We start from the raw sequence: 14,208 nt of genomic DNA on the forward strand, positions 1-14,208 counted from the left end.
GCAACCCTCTACTGACAGGCTGTCTGCTTTAGGGAGGGATAGCTCAAACAATGGTCACTGTTCTGTATGTTTTAGCCCATGCATTTTTACCAATTGTAAAGTGGTGAACGATACAATTAACACCTTGTCATAGCAGTCTTTTGTTCCTGCTGTAGTGCATTAATTGATTAAATCATTCCCCCTTAAAAGTTTTAATATTTTCTCTTACAGCATTGAATCAAATTACATTTAAACGTTACATTTCTGATACTGATAAACAAGAAAATAACCTTTACTGTCAAAGTGAAAACAGATCTGCTTTAATTCAATGTTGCAAGAATAAAACATAACTTGTAAGGGGGTGGGAATATTTTTATTGGCACAATATAGAGAGCTCTTTTAAAACATGTCTTTGCTAAATATGTTCAAAACTCCTTTTAATGTAATTCTCTTTCAGCTGCAACATTAATGAATAAATCCAGGTTTACGTGTCTTATCATATCCTCCAATGAGAGTGGAGGATGATCTCTCTAATGATGATCTGGTGACTGGATCCTGTAGTTATTACCTGTCAAAGTGCATGTCACAGGGGTAAGAGATTAATGTTGCTTGATTCTCCCTGAACAGGCGCCCGGCTCCCCGTCGAAACCAGTGGTGACCTTGACCAGCTTGAAGTGGCCATAAAATGACTTCAATCCATGACCGCAAGACTACAGAAGAACTACACATTTTATTTTCCAGTTCAGTCAAGGCCTTGAAGTAATCTGAGACTATCAGTGAAACACACAAGCTGTTATTAGTTATTGAGTCATCAAACTAAAGTTCTTTATAGTGAATGTTGTCAGACCCAAGTTGTAATTGTGTAAAATCTAATTTAAGATATAAATGTCATCCAGATATTTTCTTTCTTGTAGTTTATTCCACACAGTTGCCCAGAAGACTGTAAATTATTTATTTCAAAAACAAACAACAACCAATAATTTGAGATACAGTGTGAATCAACTTTAAGGGATAAATTCCTAAATAGAGTGCCACGGTAAAAAAAAAAAAAAGGCAGTTCAACATTAGAATGTTTTTTTATTTCTATTCTGTGATAACAAAGAAAAATACATTTTAAGTGGTGGCACATGACCACTGAATATAATGTTAAAGATGGCTCAGGAAACTGCGTTGTGTAGGTTTTTACTACTCAGCACAACTGCATGAAACAAATGACTGGAAAGGAAGTGAATGTTTCAGCCAAAAGACTTCACTGTTTTCTGCCTATTTATAACCTCCAGATGGAGAAACTGATCAGGGAGATAACCAATATGACTGTGTGTGAATACATGTCTTTTTTTATCACAGGAAAGACTAAAGATGTGGGTTTTTTTTTTTAACAGCTTGAGGCTTAGTATAATAGTACTACATAGTTGTTTTTTTTTACAGTGCATACTCAGGAGGTGAGGTTTCTGATATTATCTTGGTTTGTTTTGGCTATGGGTTTGATAAAACATAACTTAGGGTCATGAATGTGGTATCTGAAATTCAATAAAACAACATTCCAGTGAGAACAGCTGTGGTTTCTAACTTGCCCAATGATATTATTAACAAATATCAGTGCTCTAAGTATTTTATGTGTGGGTATTTTGTGATATGTTGTGTATATACAGTATGTATCTGTGTGTATGTGCATAGTACAGTACTGTAAATGTGATTTTCAGGTTGATGTCACAAAGTCACAAAACATCAAAGCAATAACTTTATGGCTACAATAAAAAAAGTCCCTAGTGCTTGATGAATCAGTTTCACAAAAATGTAAACTACACCTCTAAATTCCGCTCACAAGGCACATGTTGGTTAAGGATTTTGGGTCAAACTTTCAAGTAGGCGCTGCACTCTTGGCTGGAAATTAATGGAACAGTTTTGTTGTGGCTATGTGCAGACCCGCTTGGTGTCATCAAAGAGGCCTCGCAGGGTATAGATTTGAGTGGCAGCGACGGTGAGCATGACAAGCAGGTTGAGGCAGGACCAGAAGGACACCCGCCACTGGTTGTCCTCCAGAAGATAGCGGTCCCTGGCCTCAAAGGCCCGCAGCACAGTCAGGACCTGACGGCTCCTCTCCAGGTGCCAGTACACAGTGTCTATCCTCACCTGGAAGAGGAAGAAAGAGATAGACAGACAGAAGGAGATGAAAGTCAGTACTGAGATGTGTAGACATCAAAAAGAATGATGTAATATTGATAATTCAAGTGTTGGTTTTGTTTTTCCCCTCTCACCAAGATGTCCTCCAGTTTGTATTCCACCATGCTCTCTGGCGTGGCCACATCCACCCATTGCTCATCTCGCCCTCCACCTCCGCTGCTCTGACTATGGATGATCACCTCAAAGAACACCATCTTCTCTGACAGTTTACTGAAGCTGTTGTCAAAACACAACCTGTAGTCTCCATCCTCTGTGGGATCCACCCTGCAGGTATAAAAAAAAAGGGTTAAGGTCAGGAAAGTTTGAAAAAAGCTGACATTTTACTCCAAACAATATCATGGTTGAGATCTTTCACTGTAATGACACAACAAAGTGTGTTTTATCACTGTTTTTTATATTTATCTCTCAGTAGCTACAGTGTATTTTTTTTTTATTTTTAGAAAAGGATAGGGAGTGCTGATCTGAAATAAAATCCCCTTTTTTATTTTTTACAAGCTTTTATGTATTTTGCGGAATTAACTCCTGACTGCTGCCTTGATTCTTGCTTGTGGTTAATTGGGTTTATTACAAATTAAGAGTAATACAGGGACTGAGCATCAAAGCTAAAGCAGGTTGTTATTGGAAAGCATTTAGGTGACTCACATGTGAATGCCATCAGATCTCCTAAAGTCAGATACTAATCGGTATCCACTGGGTGAGATGAGGGCAAAGCCAACATCCAGTCCTGACCCAGCTATGACCTGTAAAAGAAACAGAAGGGATTGAAACCAGTAATACAGGATATATACAGGCTCACAGTTAGCCAGAACTCGCTCAATTTTCCACTGTTATTTTCACATTTTCACTCCAAACATGCAGCTCATAGCTCAAGCTTCAATCAGACTATCCGTCTGAAATGCAAATTTTAGCCTTGATAGAACACTGAGCAACAACATAGCTCACATAATAAGCCACAGTGATAATATTTAAACAGTGTGGGTATCTTTTTAGGGAAATTCTCTATTTCGCTACCCTACTGCCCACTCTATCAGTGCCAGACACAGTCTCAGTCTCTCAGTCACTGGTCTTCCTCAAGGTTTTGTTTTATCACATCAAGCTACCACTCTCATTTTTTAAAAATGACTAACAGTCTGTCAATGTATGCATAATCTTCTGCCTTTTTTTTCAGTCAAAGAGTACAGTTCTGCATCACAAAGCCTACAATACAGGCCATTGTGGGCGTAGTTGTGACTGCCTGTTGAGTTAAGATTTGAGACCTTTGAGAGCACCATGTGTCAACAGTTCCAGTGACAAAACTGCAAACTCAGAAAGCACAGAGACGATCCTGCCACAGGGAGCAGCTCAGACTGTGACCTTACACCAACTTTCAGGTGTCAGACCATGCAGCAGTAATATTATGATGAATGTGGTGTGATGGGAGGAATTGAATCAATGTAAATGTCAATTAATTGTTTTTTTAATTGTGTATTATCTGACATTTTGAGATAATTAGCCAAAGCCTATGCTTATATGTATATATGTTAAATATGGTGAGTAGCCATTGAAAAACCCATATCCCATGGCCATAAAATCATTAAGGTCAACAACACATTAAGAGGTTTACTTTGGAATTTATTGATTTCTATGTTTAGTGGTATGTTTGAAAAAGTTAAAAATTGGAAAAATATATTTGGCATTCATTCATAATTTTTGGATGTATTTACAATATGATCATGTAAAGGCACGTTTGTGCTCATATAGGATGCATGTTAAGTACTTTTGCAGTGTGTTTTATGGGGGCATTATTTGAGGTATAAGTTCTGGTCTAGTCTATCTCAGGACAGGTGTCTTCAACAACAGCAGCAGTGGTTTTCTTATCTCTCTACGTGCAAGACCAAAGTCCAAAGCCTGTTCACTTGTTTTTCAGTCACACGTTATTCACAAAATATAATAAAGCTGTCCAAAATAAACACAATATTACGCTGTCAATGCGCCAGACAGACAAATGAGAGAGAAACAGATAGAGAGAATATTACATTTACCTGGTATTCAACTTCCATACTGTCGTTCCTCACGGTGGTTTGGTAAAAACACTCTGTGGTGCCAGCAGGTAACAGAAATGTAAATTCCATGTTTTGGTTAGGCCCCACACCCAAAGTCAAGCCACCAGTCACAATCAAACATGCCAGCAAACAAACCTCCACATTCATCATCCTTCGCTCGCAGTGCATAGTCCATGTATTCCACTTTCACCAACTGGAAGCAACTGTGCAGGGGTGGAAAAAGCCGTTTTAATATCTATAGTTGCCTATTTTCATACCCCGACGGTTGGAAAGTAGCCTAACAGTAAGAGAGTTCCCTGATCTAAGCTGAATGAGTGGAGGCTCTGTCTGTGTCACCCTACAGTCTGGACTGCAGCCAACATGCAAAACTGTGACAAGGTGCAATATGCCCATACCTGATGGTGCCTGGAGTATGAAGGCCTGCATGGTTAGTGAAGGTAAATTTGGGAATTTTGTAAAAGTTTTTTTTTTTCAATCTCTCCTCACACTTTTTGTTCTGATTTGTACTTGTTCTCAAAATGTTCTTTTATTATTAATTCTAACTGTTATGCTGTCATGTCCTCTTTTATTCTGTAGGGGGAGCTATGGTTAAAAGGCAGACAAAAAGCAGGCCATACAGCTGTGATATCATGGATGTATTATGGGTAAAGTGAGCAACATAAAAAAAACTTGGTAGGGCACAATACACATGCTTAATGGATGAGTAATCCATGACTCCATGGTGATTTAATGCGATAATTAATGTAGAATTGATACTGAATTCCTGTTGCTCACTAACAAAAGATCGAGTCCCTGATTAGTAATACTTATTGGATCATCAATTTACTTCATACATTAATATACTTACATAAGGCACATGGCCCAATGTCTTCTTCAAGTTAGGGGGGTGGAATATGAGTGTTTTTTAAATTGTATTATTATATTTTTTGTTGTTTTTAATAGAGGAGTGTAGCACATAATAGAAAGGTGCACTAAAACCAAAAAAATCTAATAATAAAATTAGATGAATTAAGATGGACTGACATAGTATACACTGTAATTATCAGGTTTTGTTTGCTTGTGACCATAACAGCTTAGTATTTGCATGAGAATGATGGGTAGGTCTGAAATGCATTTTCCTATGTTACTAGAGTCTGAAGCTAATTTGGTGGCATGTATATCAATGCGAGATATGAGTAACTGTGAATTTAAATCCCATGCATTCATGATTGACTAAGCAATCACACAATCTAAAGTCCCTTAACGGTGAGTAACCAGAATTCATGACACATCCTGCATTATTTCATGCAGTAAATCATTCTGACCACCAGTGTAACTACAAACTTCCAATACTACCATTTTTTATTTAAAGCTACATGATCCTTTGTTAGGGTATGATGTGTTTAGAATTACGTTATCATATTATTATTTTTTAAAGCATATGATGAAGTACAGATTAGAAATATACAACATGATTGAATAGTTTGCTATTCTGATATTCTAGTGTCCATAAAAGATACTCTAGAATAAACTATGTCTTAGTCCCTGCTTAAATTCTTTCAAAAAGTGATGATTGTCATTATAATAGTAGTCATCTCTGATCATGCAGTGTTTTCCATATTGTATGGAGAGTCAAAACGGATGTGTGTTTCCTATAAATGGAAGCTTCGCAATTTTTTTTAAAGCATTTGAATTTCTTAGTATTTGAGAGAGCAGATTGATATGTATTCTGAAATAAACACAGACTCTGCTTCTGTCAGATAGGAGGCCTTTAAAAGGACAGAATCCAAATCAATAAAAAAATAAATGTTTCCTCTTACCTGCAGTGATACTTATTCATCTAGAATGTGTGTGTGAGTGAGTGAGTGAGTGGCCGTTGGCTGTACAGGTGCCAAGCCTCCTTCAAATATAATGGAACCAGATGGCACTGGGCTTGTGGTGCTAAAAGCGCCCAAAACATAGAGGAACTATTTTCTATGTATCACCGTGCAGAAAGAACCAAGAATCAATCAACTATGATTGGAGCAGTTTGGTCTAAAGAAAATAGTTCCTCTGTGAAACTGCTCACAGCTGTGTGTCAGGAATGTGTTTGTGTCTTGTTAACATTACTAGAGACTGTATTTTTGATTTTGTGTTGAACTGCCCCTTATTAGCCAATATTCACAAAATTACTCTCTGGATTTGGTAACCGACATTAAGTTGATATGTACTGGAAGCCAAATCCGCTCTTTCTACTTCACATAACTTCACTTTTGGCTTTGCTTTTGGCCAACCCAATTTTCATGTAACTCAATTGTTGTTTCCACTCTGAGAATCTGGTCTCAATTTAGACTTGCTTTTTGACTCCAGGGATTGTCTAACCAAAAGCATTTGAAGGCCCATTTTGTTTGCCTAACCATGTTCAGTTCACTGTGTTTATGTCCAGAGTTTTTACAGATCTCTGCATGTTGTCTTTTATGTTCAGCAGGTGAATTTCCCCCCAGAGGTATACACTTATTTCTCTCTCAAGTGGAGTGATACTGAATTATGTAAAGGAGTTACACTTCATAGCTGTTATATACAGTTATTATACCATAGCTAACCAATCAGATTGCTTGATTTGAGCTATCTGTGTTGTAATAACAAAGAAGTGATGATAATACAGTAGGCCACATGCTTTTACTTTCTTCGATAGTTGTGAAGTGCACTAAGCAGACCTGATCACATAGTTCAACACAGTTGATAGACGACTCATTACAACCATAAGAGGCTTAAAGATCCGGTGTGTAGTTTCATCTTGCGGTGTAGTGGCAGATTGCGACTCCCTCACTTTACTTTCCCCTTCCAGGCACAAAGGAGAAACTATGGGGGCCGAGAATCGTGCAAAAAATCTAGAGCCAGTGTTTGGTTTGTTTGTTGTGGGCTACTGTTGAAACATGGTTTGGCGTCTGTAAATAGAAAAGGCTCATTCAAAGGTAACAAAAACATAATGATTCCTATATTCAGGTGATTATACACTAATGGAAACTTAGTTATGCATATTATATTCACACAGGACCTTAAAACTTGACTTGAACTTCCTCCTCCTTCCTTGAAACTTACAAAAAACGACTTGTCAGCATCACTGTTGAACTCAGCTGAGCTCAAGAAAAAACAACAAATCGACCCTGTTGCACTTAACATGATATGGTATGGTGTAAAGAAATGCAGCATGAATATACATAATCTTGTTTTACTCAAATTTGGGGCAACATTTCAGTCAAATTGGGCATATTTGATATGGCTGTCATACATTTATGAGCTTTGAGGAAATACCAGCAGTATAACATTTAAAAGAAACACTTATTTAAATGTTTGCAAATACAGATATTCATTTATTTTGTACAAAATAAATCCCTGGAAAGGTTGAAAATTATTTAAAAAATTAATAACAAAAGGTTTAACATAATCTATAATTGGCTATTATCTGCTTCTATTGAAACCTCAGAGTGGAAACTTATGTGCGTGTGTCTGTGTATTTATGCGTGTGTATTTATAAGTAGATGTGACCTACTGCCCGATAGAGCATGGTGTACATTGCAAAGTAAGCATGGCCGGAAAAAAAATGACTTCCTGAAAGAGAAAATCAATAAAAAGATGCTGAAGGTTACATATTAACTGTATGAGTGTCCACCTTTAGTAAACAAGCTAAATCATTCTGGAGTAAAAAGTCATACACACACACCACATGCCTTGCTTCCTCCACCATCTTCTGATTAGACTGCCTGCAGGTGACCTGGGACACGTAGCTGCCCGGAGTGCAGTTGATGGACCCATAGGTGATGTTACTAACAGACAGGAAGTTGGGTCAGAAACAGGTGATAAGCCAAATATTGATGTCTGGGTTAAAAATATAGCACATTGTATGGCAGTGGATAAAATAACAACATGCATTCGATCTTTATTTAAGACGTAGAAGCTTTCTCTGTCAGCTAAAGGGACAATTTGTCCTATCCCACTAAATATCAGTCCAATGAAAAAGATTGTATCAACAAAGCGCCATAAATTAAAGAGTGTTTGGAGGGTTTTACTCTAAGAAGCCCAAGGACAGAGCATTGCACCACACTATCAGCTATTTACTGCCCCAGAACTCAGGAATGTGTATCTGTGTTAGAGTGACACTCCAACAGGGATAAAATCATACTGCCTCTTCGAATCCTCATTCTTTCGAGCTTTCACATATGGGAGTGCGTGAGGGTTGTGTTGAGTCCATTTATGGATGACTTGAATAAAACTTAAAAGAAAAACTGTAGGAGATCATACTTTGTATGCTTTATTTAACAAATAGCTGCCACAATGTATAGCATTTTCAGCCTAAAACGCTTCCTTAATTAATTAGCAAACATACAGTGGTCTAAACCTTCCACTTCACCTCACCCTACACCGGCTGAGTCTGGTGATGTCATTATTTTTATTTTCAGCTTATGCCTCGCAACTCTGCTCTGTCTCCTGCGACAAAGCACAACGGTAAGGCTGTGGACAAAAAAGCAATACATTGTTGAGATTTTAATCTTCCACTCCATTTTGGTTAATAGTCTGTCAGCCCATGAGATAAGCCAGAGAGAGAACGAGTGCAATGCATACGAGAGAGGAAGTGTGAATGGAGATATTTCAACATTGCTATTACAGTGAAGTGGGAGGATGGTAGGGTGGGAGGGTTAAAATGCATTCTGCTTGGTCTCTCAAGTATGGATGTTGCCTTCTACCTTTAGGCTTCGTTACTGTATGGGAAAAATCCACTAAACACAGTTTCATTTTGAAAGTTTGCAGTTACTGAGTGCAGATAGGTGTGAGAGCCTTAAAGATACCTTGGTGATACATCTCAAGATTTCTGTATCAGGGTCTACTCTTTATCTGACTACGTGTGAGCCATCTCCACTTGAACCAACCACATGTGAGCCCACCCATTTTGCTGCTTTTTCCACACCTCTGTGTCTTTCAAGCCTCTGTCTCCGTGACCCTGTTGAAGCAGTACTCTCCGACAACTTTTTCACACTGAATTGGTTTTTCAGTGAGAACACTGTAGGTATGGACGAGAGTGGATATCCATCTGTGTATGTGGTGGACAGCCATGTCACCCGGCCTTCATTGCCGCCCAGGCTGAGCGAGAGGCCACAACGTGCTGGGGTGACACAGACCCTACTGTTCCTGCTAGTGAGTTTGGCGCTGTGCGGCATGGTGATAGAAGCCTGCTTCATCTACCGTCTCCACCAACATGAATCTGTGAGTATCAACCCCATCTCTGGGTCTGCACCTAAAGTACACTTTGCAATTTCATCCTGTGATTTCTTACCAACTGAGAGTCACTCGCTTTTTTGTTTCATAAAATGTTCTTTTGATTCTCACTTTCATCAGAAGAACTCATTCAGCTTCAACACTTTATTCTCACTTTCATTTTCTTTTCTTATTTCTAACAGTTTTCTCCTACTTGTTTTCTGTCACTCTTAACCCAAAGCTCTTGTGTTGTGTATGTTGTTGGTAACACCTTTAAGTTTCTTTTGAATACTAATTCAACAAAGTTTACACATTCACATTCTTCTTCTGGTTTGCGGCAACATATTGATTTTATTTGTTTATGTGTTATTTTATAACACCTGAGTTCTATGTATTTATACGATACTACATGCAAAACTGTAATGTAATTATTTGAAGTGAACTAAATATGTATTGGTACTATTAAGGTAAAATAGACAGATTACAAGACCCCAGGAAGATTAGAGGCACATACATGGACTTTTAATGGGAGCCTTAAATAATAAACAATAAACAAAGAGAGCAAAATATAGAAATTAGAGATCTAAATAAATATTATATATTATAGAAGCAGCAGAATTTGTGTGTTGGTTTTCAGAAAGTTACTGTAAAATTTCAATATTGTGAGTTTTAATAATTAAATATACAGTACAAGGTATAAACGCAAGGACAATTACCAAATCTCTTACATAAGTTTTTGATATATGCATTTCACAGAGTTACATGCTACGTGTGCTGTCATACCCGTTTAGTGAAGCAAAGCAAAGACATCAGTAAACCAAAGGACCCTCGTGATTGAACAAAGCTGACGTTTACTCCAGTCATATGAATGATTGTTTTTCTCCAAAAATTGCTGACAGTGAAATAATTTTACTATTATGGGGAAGAAAGTGGAGTAGAGATGGAGAAGTACATTAAAGTCCGGCCCAATTTCTTGGAACCTTATTGACGTCCCGGGGGTCAGAAGCGTGCATGTTCCACATGTTCCACAATGGTGAATGGTCACTGTTTTCCCTGCATCACTGTGACTCAGTTTCCTGTCCTCATCTGATGCTCAGTTTGAGCGCAGCAATCACGGGTTTGGGTAGGGGGAGGGGTACTTTTTGGTCTAACTCTGTCTGACAGTCAAGGGTGCATATAAACAAGGGATGGTGGAGAAACGGAAGCGGTCTAGTTCCTGTAGCATGATCATGATCTACCTTTTGCTCATTACCAGAAAGACAGACCTGTCCTACTTTGTACTTGGTCCTTAAACACAATTCAGATTACATTATGCAAGTGCATTTTGTATATCTTATTTTCACAACTTGGTTGCATATCCAATGCAATGGTAAATCTGTTGCACATTTGCATGCGCGCACTCACAAACAGAAACACAAACATATATATACATGCAACTGACAGGTAAACCATTTTTATATCCATTGCAGGGCTCCTCAGCATCACCCTCCAAGCTCATTGCAGGTGTGTATTATCACTTTTCACTCAGTTGATTCATATTTTCAGTTACGCAATCCACATCAGTTACATTATGTCTGGTCCTCACGCAGGTGAAGATGTTGCTGCTCCAACTAAAAGGCCCAGTCTTGTCACTCCTTCCAAACCAGTTGCACATCTGACAGGTGAGACCAGTGTTGATGTCCATTATATTACTGCAGAGTTCAATGTATTACAAAGGCAGAAAATAGATATTGTTATTGCTATTGCTATTGCCAGTAAAATGAAGGCACAGTTATTAAAGTGTGGCATGGGTGATCATGTAGTTCGAGCAAAAATACCTCTATGATATAATGTATTTATCATTTTAATCCCCCTGTTTTAAAAGATTTAGACTTCATATTGTTTTTTTTGTTTTGTTTTTTCCCAGATGGACAACATATAGTTCATGGAAAGAAAATCATGGCATGGAGCATGGCTGCAGAACCTCTCCTCTATAAGATGTACTACAAAGACCAATGTCTTGTCATTCAGAAGGAGGGTTTTTACTATGTCTATTCCAAGGTTTCCTTCAGAGACTCCAATATATTTCACCATTCTATTGAACTGAATACAACACTGTACTCTGGGAAAAGTATTACCCTCCTGTTGTCCAGAAAATACTCAGAGGGGTCCAGCAGTAAACGATCCAACAGTTACCTGGGTGGAGTGTTTCACCTCCAAGAAAGTGATGCCATCTTTGTGAAAGTGAGCGATACCTCAAAAATTGAGCGACACAAAGCCTATGAAAACATATTTGGTGCATATATGATATAAATATCACATTGATTATTTCACAATAATCTGAAAGCAGTTAGAGTAAATAGAAGCGGATGGAAAATCTTCTCAAGGATTAGAGATTCTTTGTAATGCAAAAGCAGGTCAGTAAGCAGAAATCGAGGCAGGTGTGAAAACCATCATGAAGGTCAGGGCAGGTGGCTTTCTCTTTCGGGGGTGAAACGCTTCATTTTTTTAAATTATGTTGAGTGACAAAACTCTTTTTCACATCAGAGACTTTTTATATGCTTACTTGTATACTTATTTTTATACAATATATATACTTGTTACAAAATGACTTGTCATAGATGGATTAAAACAAATCTTTCATACATTGTTCAGTCTCCCTGAGCTTCATATTATTGCTGAGTATACATTTATATGCGTTTATATGTTCATGCTAAAATTAAAAAAAAATAGAAATTGTAACCTTGCGTATTTCTTTTCACTCTTGCTGTGGCACATACAGCACATTATTTATTTATTCCTCTAGTGGTAAAAATGAATGATGTAACTGCTTTAATTCTACTGTATTTATGTACAAGAATATGTATGAAACAATTAAATAAACAGATGATGATTTTACAGTCTTGTTTGGTGGTGTTATCAAGCCCTTACTCAGGCCGTCATGTAGATGAAGCGAGCTACTGTGTGCACTTCCTGGTGAAGCTGCTCTGGAGCCTTTGCTGAGTGGTCTCAGTAGCAGTTTTCACCCACTCACTCAAACCACACAACACTCTGTTGACGGGTAGCGTTTTTAAAACCACAGTGACACATATCATTTAAGTGTAAGTATGTTAACCACCTTTAAACAGAAAGTGTCAATTGTAAAATACTGGTTTTACAGTAAAGCAATTTGACTTATGTGACAAATGTACTTCTCTTAAGGGTTGGGAGGGACAATAGATGTATGGGGCAGTATTCCACACATTTGAATCAGCCTACCCATTTACTGTAAAGCTATAGATAATCGTTTTTAATTCATCACCATGGTGACAGGCATGGCGACATGCATGTACAAACAACAAGCCTCATCACTCTGTGGAGCTTTTCTTTTTTTTTCTTACGCTTTCCCTTCAGATGTGTCTGTTCGAAGAAGCCGCTCTTGAATACACCCACAGAGTTGTATATTTGTAAACTGGAGAGGAAGTGGTAGTGGGGGCCGCTGGGAGGGAGGGTGGGGGTGTCAGCAGATTGCCTGACTCACTTTCCAACCCCAGATCCGGAGAGTAGCGGCTGGTGAAGGTCTACTGTAGCAGGACTGTGTGTGTATGTGTGCATGTATATGAGTACAGGTGGGTGTGTAGGTTAAATGAACCTCAAATTCATTTTCCCTCAGGCTCGTACTACAAGTTTTGTTCAAATCAGTTGAACGCGCTGAGTTGAAACTAATTACAGTTCAGGGTTTGGATATATAGAGTCTGAATGCATAACTAAACATATTATCTGTCAAATCATGGGTGGCCTTGGCTCAGACGTTTTACACAGTCTCCTAGTGTTTTCATGAATTCCTCTCTCAGTGCATGTGTGAGTCATTATCTTCCAGCGCTGGCTGACCTGTGAGGTGTGAGAGACTATAGTAGCAAAGGAGGGGGAAATGTAACAGCTGTGTGGTTGGGATTCATGATGCTGGTTTTTCTCTCGTCATTAAACTTTGGTCTAGCCATGACTTTTACAGAGAATCTGTGTGGGATGAGAGTACTCTATAATTGGCTATAATCTCAACAGTATTCACACTTCTATATATGAAACGAACATTTTCCATTTATAAAGCGGTACTTTGTTGTCAGATATCAATGTAAAAATGTGTTGAGCCACTGTACACGCCACTTTGGAAATAAACTACCACTAGTTTGTCACGTAGAACCATTCTTTTACAGTGAAGCAACCTGTGATGCCTAGAGCGAAGCAAAACTGAAAGGGGTGGTCATGGTACACAGAAAGCAGTCCATAGCTAAATGCTGTCCTCTGGTGTTGGTCTCTAGATGAGGTAGAGTAGCAGGTGAGTGCTACATTTCGGTTATCTGTAAAGCTGTGCATTCAGAGGGTCCACTTTGCTTCTGATTTACTGAAAATATCTTTCACTCACGAAGTTCATGCCATTTCCTTACACATATTTGATAGTAATGTCATTCTTAATCAAGAATCATGTTGCTGTTTACCAAAAATCATCTCTCATATCTTGAATTTTGGGATGTCTAATGTATAATATAATCAGTTGGTTATTAATTGGCAGGTACTTGCAGTCTCTGAAAAATAACAGCAGAGCGCATCATTCAATGACTGAACACTGAAAACTTATCCAATAATGCACAGTGACGTTTGGGTGATGAGGGTTTTCACAGAAGCTGCCACACTTCTCTATGTGGATACACAACTTTTGTACGCCTGTCTTAATTGGGCAGTGGAAAGCAATGGTAGGAACAAACCAACTCATGCAGACATGTCTAATATATAAGACAGAGTGGGTGGTGTCTGCTATCTGCATTTGGATTTAACA

General features: G+C 38.3%; 2 protein-coding genes across 3 annotated transcripts; one reads left to right on the plus strand and one right to left on the minus strand.

The window, feature by feature from the left end:
- Positions 1 to 1,192: 1,192 nt before the first annotated feature.
- tmed1a (transmembrane p24 trafficking protein 1a) lies at positions 1,193 to 4,590 on the minus strand. Of its 2 annotated transcripts, XM_035654424.1 has the most exons (5): positions 4,341 to 4,590; positions 4,185 to 4,237; positions 2,806 to 2,903; positions 2,238 to 2,427; positions 1,193 to 2,112 (listed from the first exon to the last, which is right to left on the minus strand). In XM_035654424.1, the coding sequence occupies exons 1-5, from the start codon at positions 4,378 to 4,380 to the stop codon at positions 1,894 to 1,896; spliced, it is 600 nt and encodes a 199-aa protein (XP_035510317.1). In that variant the 5' UTR covers positions 4,381 to 4,590; the 3' UTR covers positions 1,193 to 1,893. The 2 variants fall into 2 exon arrangements, with proteins under 2 accessions (XP_035510317.1, XP_035510316.1); XM_035654423.1 differs by having other exon boundaries at positions 4,185 to 4,589.
- A 4,370-nt stretch (positions 4,591 to 8,960) lies between these two features.
- Positions 8,961 to 12,269, plus strand: tnfsf14 (TNF superfamily member 14). The gene is made up of 4 exons (XM_035654427.1): positions 8,961 to 9,425; positions 10,886 to 10,919; positions 11,006 to 11,077; positions 11,323 to 12,269. Exons 1-4 carry the CDS (start codon positions 9,231 to 9,233, stop codon positions 11,706 to 11,708), a joined length of 687 nt encoding a protein of 228 aa, XP_035510320.1. The 5' UTR covers positions 8,961 to 9,230; the 3' UTR covers positions 11,709 to 12,269.
- The last annotated feature ends 1,939 nt before the right edge of the window (positions 12,270 to 14,208 follow it).

Source organism: Morone saxatilis, unplaced genomic scaffold (genome assembly GCF_004916995.1).
Source record: "Morone saxatilis isolate NCDOM2014 unplaced genomic scaffold, NCSU_SB_2.0 Contig14, whole genome shotgun sequence".
NCBI lineage: Eukaryota > Metazoa > Chordata > Actinopteri > Moronidae > Morone > Morone saxatilis.

What these genes read in the sequence shown, in the direction of transcription:
- tmed1a (XM_035654423.1), bottom strand. Translation starts at nt 4,373, where the DNA reads ATGCACTGCGAGCGAAGGATGATGAATGTGGAGGTTTGTTTGCTGGCA. An exon ending in AGATCTGATGGCATTCACAT is followed by an intron (nt 2,428 to 2,805) that starts GTGAGTCACCTA and finishes TTATACCTGCAG; the next exon opens with GGTGGATCCCACAGAGGATG. An exon ending in ACAAACTGGAGGACATCTTG is followed by an intron (nt 2,113 to 2,237) that starts GTGAGAGGGGAA and finishes TTCCTCTTCCAG; the next exon opens with GTGAGGATAGACACTGTGTA.
- tnfsf14 (XM_035654427.1), top strand. Translation starts at nt 9,231, where the DNA reads ATGGACGAGAGTGGATATCCATCTGTGTATGTGGTGGACAGCCATGTC. An exon ending in GTCTCCACCAACATGAATCT is followed by an intron (nt 9,426 to 10,885) that starts GTGAGTATCAAC and finishes TATCCATTGCAG; the next exon opens with GGCTCCTCAGCATCACCCTC. An exon ending in ACCCTCCAAGCTCATTGCAG is followed by an intron (nt 10,920 to 11,005) that starts GTGTGTATTATC and finishes GTCCTCACGCAG; the next exon opens with GTGAAGATGTTGCTGCTCCA.